The 10,581-nt window shown below is 42.8% G+C and overlaps 2 protein-coding genes and 1 long non-coding RNA gene across 4 annotated transcripts in view; 2 read left to right on the forward strand and 1 right to left on the reverse strand.

The window, feature by feature from the left end:
- C3g (C3G guanyl-nucleotide exchange factor) overlaps nt 1–2,905 on the reverse strand; it is a 72,736-nt gene extending 69,831 nt beyond the window's left edge. Inside the window, exon 1 of the mRNA XM_071702142.1 lies at nt 2,403–2,905. Coding sequence (XP_071558243.1) covers nt 2,403–2,436 — 34 coding nt within the window. The 5' untranslated portion in view covers nt 2,437–2,905. The remainder of the gene's footprint in view (nt 1–2,402) is intronic.
- Nucleotides 268–1,897, forward strand: LOC139770287 (uncharacterized). The gene is made up of 3 exons (XR_011717707.1): nt 268–915; nt 1,573–1,630; nt 1,710–1,897. It is a non-coding gene; the product is annotated as an uncharacterized lncRNA (long non-coding RNA).
- On the forward strand, nt 2,086–6,775 carry LOC139770285 (leucine-rich repeat-containing protein 57). Of its 2 annotated transcripts, none has more exons than XM_071702153.1 (2): nt 2,086–2,217; nt 3,369–6,775. In XM_071702153.1, exon 2 carries the CDS (start codon nt 3,426–3,428, stop codon nt 4,140–4,142), a length of 717 nt encoding a protein of 238 aa, XP_071558254.1. In that variant the 5' UTR covers nt 2,086–2,217; nt 3,369–3,425; the 3' UTR covers nt 4,143–6,775. The 2 variants fall into 2 exon arrangements, with proteins under 2 accessions (XP_071558254.1, XP_071558253.1); XM_071702152.1 differs by lacking the exon at nt 2,086–2,217 and adding an exon at nt 2,355–2,445.
- The last annotated feature ends 3,806 nt before the right edge of the window (nt 6,776–10,581 follow it).

Raw genomic sequence — 10,581 nt, forward strand, 5'->3', positions numbered from 1 at the left:
AAAGACACAGGAATGAAATATCTCGCAAGCCTCTGAAATATCGACAATATTGACAACGAATCTAAAATAGGAGTAGAACGCGCAATTTTTACAATAGCACGTTCGCTGCGTACATCAGATGTATATAATACGGAGAGCTTAAACTTATACGTTCAATGTATATCGATATTGCACATTCAAAGTATTGAAATATCTAGCTACTGTAAAAATACAAATTAGATATTTTCTTCTCTGGAAAATTATTCTACTGAAAGAATCGAAGTCACATTTAATTACTACTTGACATTACCTAAAATGTAATTAACCCATTAGCCGCTACAAAATCTTTAATTGTGGACCTGTTACGTTTTACATCATTAATTAATTATTAATCATTTTTCTATATCACTAATTAAAAATAAAATACCAAATCGTGGCAATTCATGATTTCTATCTTACTTTCTCGTATGATGTCTGAATGACCGTAATTTATTTTTAATCTCGAGAATCTAAAACTTTGTGTTATAAATAGCAAAAAATCACGATTTTGAAAAAACGGGTAGGACCTATACGTGAAACCAAAGGAACGCTGCGTGGCCAAGGGGCGGGGAACGACAACAAAACGAGAAATGCACAGAGAGGGGCGTGTTCAGGGTTCACTCGAGGAAGAGGGCCGCCAACGAGGACGGAGGGAGAAAGGACTCGTAATCGCCACGAAAAATACAGTCGGTCTCGGTCAGGCCAGGGGCAGGGTGGGATAGGTCTTTGTTCGGAAGGGGCGAATTGTGTGGGACGGAAGGCTCGTGACACGGCCAGCTGTTCGAATCCGGGGTCTGTCTGGACGCGTGCAAAGTTTATTGACACACTCCACTCTGGCTCTCGCCGCTATTACAGCCAATACGATTCCGCACTGGAAATGCTCCACGAGAAAAAGAGGTAAACGGCCTTGAAGCTAAAGTTCAGTTAGAGACATTTAATCGGTGTTTAACCTTCCCTCTCCCAATCTGTTATTTTATTTTAATTCTTCTTCGAGCTATTTCTGATCACGTGAGGTCATGTGACATATCGTTTGTCGAATTATTATACAATTTAGTACGCAATAAAATCATGTACTAAATTGTACAATAACTAACGTAATACATAAAAATAAATTAATTTAGTTGCTCATTACGAGTTTCTCGAATATAGGGAGAGAATTATATCGCGTCTCGCGCTTCTACATTTAGATATCTCTTAAGATCGCGGCTCTTTCCGCGACATTCCAACTCGCTTTTCGCGCGCTCGTAGCTTCGCAAATAAAGGGCGGCGTGCCTGCCAGCTTGTGAAAACAGCTGGATCGCGCCCCTCGGAGAAACAGAGCGTTCTTACAAAAAAGCGAGACCTACTTACTTGCGTAAATATCTCTCAAAGTATCACATTCAAAATCAAATCCCGGTGAATTTAATTGCGCTTCTCAAAGAAGGTCGCTCGTTCACGACCGTCGACGAGCAATTTATTCGATCGGGCTGGAAAAAATTCACTTACAATTAGACCTAACTCTGGCTAAATCTATTTCTAACTAAATATCATTTCTTCGTCTTCTTTTTATCGTAGAAAGCCATCGTTGCTCGTTGAATTGTTCCCTTGGAAAAGATCGATCCCAAACTATCAGGTATAACTCCGGCTAACTAAATATCGTCCGTTTTCTCGTCTTTCTATCACAGAAAACAATATCGAATTGTTTGCTTAAGCTGGATCGACCCAAGCTATCGGTACACTCGACTGCGGCTGGAGCTCTGACTAATCGGGAAGGAACACGAAATCACGAGGCGCAAATTAGAACCAGGGCGAGCCGAGATTATCGACCTTGTTCTTGGTCCCGAGGAGATAGAGGATTCCTCGTGAGAAAGCGAACCGATCGTGCCTTTTCTTCTTTTTCTTCGACGCGTCTGTCATTATCGCAAACATGTCGACGGACATCCTGGGACGTCCCAGGTCCTCGGGGGAGAAAAAAAAATCAGACGTGCATGACGGACATGCGGTACACATATGCTTTTGACATTTCGCATCCGGTAGCGTCGTCGGGTTAACGCCACCGATTACTACATTGCCACGCTTTTGATAAGTCGGCCGAGTTCGAGATACCGGCGCGGCGCCTCGAGATAAGCGAGCTCGACGTCAAGTGGTGCGTACACGGTCGTGGGACGCGCGACGTCCGTTTTTTTCTCAGGAAGGAGTCCCGGAGTCCCGCGAGGGAAGGTAAGGAAACGTCGCGCGGTCTCGCACGCCTGTCGCGCGTACGCGCCCTCTCTCTCCGTCTCTCTCTCTCGCGCGTTCCTCTTCGCTCTCTCTTTCTCGCTCTCGCTCTACCTCGCGCGCGCGCTCGTTCCCTCTCGCTCGCTCGCCCGTCAGTCCATCGTCAACGGGTAGTGCGGTTATCTTACCTGCGTGCTTCTCCGTCTTCGGCGTGGAGGCCATCGTTACCCGGTATGTCGCTTGCCGGTGACGTCGATCTCACTATCTCACCACTTCCGCGCACCGCCGCATCGTGTACTACGCACTGGAGGCTGCCGCGGCGTTTTCAGTCTGTTGTAAACCCGACGCGCATCGCTACATCTTCGTTTGTCGGCCATTTTTCGGGCAGGCGGCCCCCGCGCGCGCGCACACGCGGGCGCGCGCGACCCGCCATCGGGCGGCGGGGAGGCGAAACCGGGGGCGGGCCGCTATGATGGCGGACGCGCTGTCAATCGCGTGACATTTCACTCCCTGTGTTACTCCGTAACGTGGACGCCGCGCCGGTACGGGCCGACGGCGGACGGACGGGCGTCGCGGCGCGTAGCACCCTCCTCGCGTTCTCGCGTACCGCGTGCGAGCGAAGCGCGAGAACGAGACGCAACGTGCGTGTGTCGCTCAACGCCGCACCGTGCGCGACGAAACGTCGCCCCGGAGCTCGCGCTATACGGAGAGTACGGAGTGAACACAGCCACCGACCGCGCGCGCCGGTACAGCGCCGCGCAAAAGTCACGGGCGGTAGTACAGTCCGCGTGACGAGCTGACGAGTCGACCACGCGTCAACGGCTTATAGTCCCCCGCAAAAGTTTTACGTCGCTCCGGAGATCGCGATTCGCGCGTCTCCTGGAATATTTCGATTATTTTGAACTATGCGCGTCGCGATTCTTTCTCGTTTCCCCACACAAACGATTATACGTATATAGATATATCTTTGAGGATCATATTTATTTTTGAAAGAAAAACAAACGAAATGAGAATTCGATCGTATGCACTTCGAAACAATCCGAGCGCGATTCTTACCCGAATTTAAAAAAAAAAAGTTGCAAAGCGCTCCACTTTGAAAGCGGCACTCGATATACGTTACGATAAATTAATTCCTTCACGACGCTCGTTGGTAGGGGAAAGGCCCGCACAGTTGTCGCCCGCGAGGATATCGAGACCCTGACGCGATCGACATGGGCAACTCCGCCGTGAAGAGGCATTACGAGACCGCGGAGAAGACCGCCACCCTGAAGTTGTCGCAGTGCAAGCTGGAAAAGTTCTCGCGGAAGCTTCACGACTTGGCGCCGACGCTGCGCACCCTCGACCTATCCGAGAACAGCTTCGCGACGCTGCCGAACGAGATCGGCGACTTCACGCTGCTGAAACAGCTCAACTTCAGCCACAACCGGCTGACCGCCCTGCCCGGCACGCTGGGCGCGCTCGAGAAGCTCGAGGGCCTAAACTGCGCCGCGAATCAGATCAGATCGATCCCGTCGTCCCTGGCGAATCTGAGCCACCTGAAGCAGGTCAATTTGTCCGACAATCAGATCTCCGACTTCCCGCTCATGTTCTGCGGCCTCAGGCACCTGGACGTCCTAGATTTGTCCAAGAATCGGCTCACGATCGTGCCGGACGCCGCCGCCGGCCTTCACGTGATCGAGCTTAATCTCAATCAGAACCAAATCGCCACCATCTCCGAGAAGCTGGCGGATTGCCCGCGACTGAAGACCCTGCGATTGGAGGAGAACTGCCTACAGCTGAGCTCGATACCTCTCAGACTCCTCAAGGATTCCAAGGTTTCGATGTTAGCGCTCGAAGGTAATCTCTTCGAGATGAAGCAGTTCGCGGACCTGGAGGGTTACGACACCTACATGGAACGCTACACGGCGGTCAAGAAGAAGATGTTCTAAAGAATCGTTTTTTACTGGGAAAGAATAATGTTTGTATTATATGTACGAAATTGTTTGATGAGTCTGTACATTGAAATTACCAAACATGACGGATACGGACAGCATCCGAGAGAAAAAAAGATTTAATTATCTGGAATTTTTGTGTCGTTTGACATGTTCGTAATTTGAGAGGAAACAGACATACAGATACTTAAAAGATTGAGAATATATTAAAATTTATAAAAGATTTACAAGGTTCTACAATTTGGAAACGTTTTCTTTCTGACATGTGGTTGTAAATCAAATTTTTTTGCAAGGTAAATTTATTATAATAGCAATTCTATCCGAGTCTAGACTGTTTATATCTATACGATTTATAAATAATCGTGAGTCAGAAATACACATCGATAAACGTTAATGACCGAAGTATTAAGTCGCTGATATTCGATTATTGAAATTCAAGGGCATAATATATTTAAATATATATATATATATATATAATTGTTCTATTGTTTTATTGAGATGTTATTTTGTTGTTTGGCATAAGTCTGAATATCTACACGCACGAATGTATACGCTTTAAAAGTTTAAAATATTCTGATGTTTCATTCCTTATTTAATACATAATATATCTTGTAAGTGCTTATTTATCAGAGTGACGATCATGGAACGATGCTATCTATGGCGTCCAATATAAATATTGAGCTTTGTACACGCATTTCAAAATATTTTTCATCTCAAATAAAGATTCTGTTTTTTCTAAAATTAAATTTAACTGATAATCTCCAGATCAGTAATATAAAAATTACATTTTGCTTAAATAGTAATCATTTCGGCAAAACAGCAGCTTGTTTCGGACATATTTAAATGCTCTTTCCTTGTAAACGTTGTGATTTTTACAGTGAAAGATAAATTAAAATGCATTTTCAATTTTGCGAATTTTTTCCTAATAAGTTGGACGCATGTGGTATTTAAAGTATGATATTAAATCGAGAATCCAAGTTAATCGAAAAAGTATGCGCATCTGACCATTTCTACCGAAAATTAATAATAAATTCGATGGCCTTTGAAATCGAAATGAAAATGAAAATAAAATTATATAAAGCGATGCAACGCTGATAAATACAACGGGCTTAGCATATGTTCTTTTTTTTTAATAACTTGAATACACGCCTATGTTTTCGCGTAACTTACATCGATAACAGTTGTTACATGAAAGAATGTTTCAAGAAATATGCTTCTCGAACGATGCAGACTTTCCTCTAATGCGTATTGAATCACTTATTGTTCGTATGACAACTGTTGACTGTTAATAATTGTATAACTTTTTTATACGGATACAAACGTACCGTGTCGCATTCGCACGATTATAGAAAACAAAGATCGTTGAACCTTCCCACGGTCAACTGCGTATTAACCTTCGACCAAACTGACGATCGTAGAAATTCTCGAAGTTACGAATTGCGCAGGGCAAACGGCCTTGTCGGTAAAATCCTGCATTATAAGCGACATTTCCATATTCATTCAGCTCGAATATATATTATATTATTTATCTTGCTTAACATGAAATATTACGCAATTGCGCTTACACGCTTACACGTCTCTTCGTTGGAATATCGCAACTTTGCGACATATATTCTACTATCGCAGTTTTTTTTAAATTAGTTTTGATATGCTGTACGAGCTTAACGTACAACATATCAAAACATCAGTTAAGTTCTTAATTAAAGTAATTTAAAATTTCTCCTCTTTTAATGAATTATTTAAAATTTTTGATATATTATGCATTCACCGACTTTTCCGCGTGAAACATTATAAAGCAAATAGTGATAGCAAAATGTTAAAAGATATACGAAAAGAAAGTAACTTTATTGATTCCGCGTTTAATATCATAATTGCATATTATTTTTCTTTTCAAGCTTCGTTAGCAGAAGAAACTTGTGTCATGCTTTTTAAAATGTAGATGTAAATTTTATTTTAATAATAACAGGCTAGCGGTTCGTCCGTAATTTATATGTATTTCAGGAATAACAGCCGTAAAAGAGCCTTTGCTACCTACTGCAATATTAGAGGATGATATGAAAAATTCATATTAAGACGACACGATGTAACACCCCAGGGCGAAACTTCATCGAAACTTTGATACGTCCTATACACTTTGTCACCCTTTTTTACCGCGTCGTCCGATCAGAGATTCACGATTATCCTTATTACGTATTAGTCGTATTACATTTACCGAGACCTCGTTTTATGAAATTTTGCTTTCGTCAGAATTAATCCGCGCAGTGACCGCTCGTTGAGCGAGAATTAATTCCTTTCACTTAAAATCCACTCTCCTTTTAATCCTCTAACTTTTCATTATTTTCATAATTAACTACATCAAAGCTAGAGTATATAAGAAGAAGCGCGATAGATTCGCGTGATATGTTCATTCGTTTGAAACTTGTCAACAAAATTTCGTAAATTGAGGACTCCATATTTTTAATTTTGTTTAAATCGATGAAATACACGTATTACGAGTTACCAAATATATATATTTATCTCGCTTAGGAGCACCCGTTCCGAACGTTTTTCGCATTATTATGTATATATATGTATGTAATATTATTTCTTTGTCAAAGTTACAAAAGAAATAAATCGTGTATTTATTTTTATACCATTTTTTATTCCATGTCAATTGATGCAGTCAATCTCTAAAATTGGAAGTTTAGTTGCAGATGTATTAACAACTTCGTTAACGAGAATAGCGAGTTTAGTTCAAAAACATTAGCGTAACATTTGGAGGCTTGTTGATACTAATTATACGTATATCTCAATTGTTCGAGGCACTTTTCTAATGTTTTAATAACGAATCGTTTTGTGCCAATAAAAAAATGCTTTTATTTCACGCAAATAAATTGAAACGATTAAAGTGAAAGAAATATGTTGAAAGAATTTTGAAAGCTAAATTCGTTACAAATGAGATTTAAAATAAAGTTTTATATTGCAGGTTTTCATTCGCCAATACGTGAGTAAATAAATAACTTCATTAGAGAGATTTCAGCTCATCCTTCTCGTAGAAAGATTAAATAGCCGATTATGAAGCACGTTTGGTATCAAATCGCCAATCAGTCCGAAAGTGAAATAAAGATCAAATGAGAGATATGTTAACAAACAAGAGAAATATAATGTTACTTATAATCGAAAAGATTATGCTCTACTTTACATATAAATTTTCACGAAAGAAATCATGCAACACATCGAGGTTTCTTTAACAGTCTCGATGGCAGATAACGACTAACGACACGATCACGAACGGTGCATGACTATCAAGTAAACAAAATGTTATTTAGCAGGACGCGAACGGTTTGCGAGTAGATTCGAGCAGAATATCCCGACGGATTAGCATCAACTTATGTTCTGTCAGCAGAATCACCTGACACAATCTAACACCCGACTGCTAAAGAAATCGTAGTAAAATGTATCGTAATCATTTAAATGGAATGGTAAATTGGCCGAGTTTCTGCAGTCAATCTGCCATTACATTCTATTGGTAGATTTATTATAACTCTCTATTGGCATTCTGCCAACAGACAATTTGTAGTAGATAACTTTGCAACTGTTTATTCTCGACGAGTTTGGCCATCTAGATACAAAATGCATAGACAAAACACGTGGATGTGTTTCAAGTTTCGCAACGGGCAATTCTATCGATGTCTGGCCGACCGTCGCGGTCGCTGCTAAACGGCCATCGGCAAGTGAACGAAAGGCTGCCCGAGGAAAACTGCATCGAGCAATTTTACAATTTTGCGATACGGATAAGAATGCGTTGTTATGGAAGACGTACTGCTCGAACGTTTGAGATATTCGAGCTACGCGTAGACGACGCAATCAACGAGGGTGATCGTTTCTTAAATAATAATTCCGACCGCTCGTATTTGTCACGCTACTCCAAATGTTTGAACGACCGAAATATCGATTGTTTATGTTATGTCTGTATCGCGACAAGAGGCTCAAATGACGACCACCGCCGGCCATTTTGATCCGAGGGCCACGTTCCGAACTGATCGACTGATCGTTTCTCTATAGCACGATATGGTAATTGTCGTTAATTTTTTATTACGATAAATTTTACGTATTGTAGTTCGTATATCGCTTACGTACGAAACTTTAATCCTATTAAATAAAGAGAAGTAATTAATATTGTTTTTTAAAAGAAAAGACTAAAATCCACATCAAATTTTGAAATGATTAATTCTTTCTTTCGTCGTTTAAATAGCCGTAATATTTCAAATATATTTTTAAAAAATGTAAAAAAATATATAATTTGTAAATGTAATATTAAGTTTCGGTGAGTTTGGCAATTTTAAGATGGTTAACTGCGCAGTACATTAACTTTATTAACTGAACTTAGTTTGCAAATAACTCAGAAATTTATTAATTCACAAACGTTAAGGCCGTTGCACGTAACAAAGTTTTAGTCATAATCGTAAGGCCGTAAGAAAATAGACCAATCACAGTCGATTATTCTTTTCGCGCTTGAAGAATAATCGAGTGTGATTGGTCTACTTTCTTAAGCCTTGTGTCCACGATGCTAGAAATCACTCCGAGATCTCGGACAGAGAAAGAATTAACCAATCGCAATGGTCAATTGCCGAATTGTTGAAATGTGATTGGTCAATTTTTTCTCCGTCCAAGATCTCGGAGCGATTTCTAGTATCGTGGACACAAGGCTTTACGGCTAAAACTTTGTTACGTGCAATGGCCTTAACGTTTGTGAATTAATAAATTTCTGAGTAATTTGCAAACTAAGGTTAATGTACTGCGCATGCGCGAAATGTGCTCAAGGCTCCTGCGCACGAAGAGCGCGTCGACGCGTTTTGCATGGCAGAAATCGATGCGGTGGCCAATCACTTCTCACTTTTCTGTAACTAGCGGAAGATTATTGGCCACGCGTCACGTGAAGTAGCGCAAAAGTCGGACATTTTTGATCCAACAGGGCGCAAAATATGAACGAGACATTTATAAATGTATTATAAATTTGTTTTGTGGTATATATCTATTTGCAGTGAATAATAAAACGCAGTAATTATTATATTTTTAATGCACTCTGTATGATATTCAGGATAGTGAAATAAAAACAGTAGTCTTGAAATTTTCTAAATTTATTTTGAATTATATTATAAAGTATATTATATTAAACTTTGATATAAGATTATATTAATCTTTGGGGTATGTTTGTATATATATTTTTACTTATTTAATATGTTTATCACATTATATGTTACCACAAGTGTAATATTACTTGTTTACAGCATTTCTCATGCCAAAATGCTCTTGCTTCCACACTTCGAAGATTTATTACGAACTATTGCATTGTTAAATTTACGCACGACGAAATAAATGCGTGAAAAAAAGAAACGCTCTCAAGATATGCTTTCCAACAGAATGGCACGGTGGAAATTTGTATTTAATACAAAGCGGCAGCAACACTTCGTAACATTTCGGAGAATGTAACTATATACACCTGACGACCTGACAGAATTTCAAGTGTTTCCCCGAACATGGCGGACGGTGCTCGTTCGAATTTCCATGGGACACAATGAACGTGCGCCGAGCTCGCAGCGGTGATGCCGATAACTGTGGGCGTGTCGTGATCGTGTAGCCGGCCTACGTGGGTGCCCGGGGCGTCGTCGTGATCGGCGCGGCAGCGCGATACGGAGGCAGCGGGGCCAGGCTTTTGCCGCCGTCGTGCCGTCGCCGCGAGTGCGCCGAGCGAGCGAGCGAACGAGCGTGAGCGGAGCCGACCGTGGCGGGGACCCCCCATGGTTAGGTTGCTGTTGGATGTGTCTGATCGGAGCCGGGAGATGAGGCCCGCACGTAGCAGCGCGTGATTCCACGGCCGTGACGCTGAGGTACGAGGGCACGACCGGAACGGACCGGACCGGATCCGCGCTCCGCTTCGCGCCGACCCGACCCGACGCGACACGATCCGACACTTGGAGTCGCCGCGCGGCGCCGCGCCGGGCCGGGCCGGGCGCGGGTTTATTTACGACGCCGCGGCGCGTTCGGGGACGCGCGCGCCCGGGAGCATCGCCACGAGTCTCCGGGAGTCGTCGCCCTGGTGCCAGAAACTGATCCCAGGGACCTCCGGGGGTTGACGGTTGACGGTCCCTACGCTTCTCTCTCTCTCTCTCTCTCTCTCTCTCTTTCTCCCTTTTTCTCTCTCTCTCTCTTTCCTTTCTCTCCCTGTTTCCGTCCGTCCTCCGCGCCGTCCTCGTCGAATTGATCGACTCGACGGACGGGGAATAGCTCGCCCGGAGAAGCGCGAGAGCGGGGAAGATCGTCGGACGCGGTTCCCGAATCCCGCTGGCACGCGGGACACGCGGGTGCATCCCTGAATACGACTCCGAGCAGCGTCGCGGCGCTCTCTCCTTCGGCGGCGAGAGTGAGTGCGCCGGACTGTTTTTTTTAATGAGAT

The sequence above is a fragment of the Temnothorax nylanderi genome, unplaced genomic scaffold, assembly GCF_030848795.1.
Source record: "Temnothorax nylanderi isolate EJ_2023f unplaced genomic scaffold, tnyl_v1.0 TNYL_tig0028_pilon, whole genome shotgun sequence".
In the NCBI taxonomy this organism is placed as follows: Eukaryota; Metazoa; Arthropoda; class Insecta; order Hymenoptera; family Formicidae; genus Temnothorax; species Temnothorax nylanderi.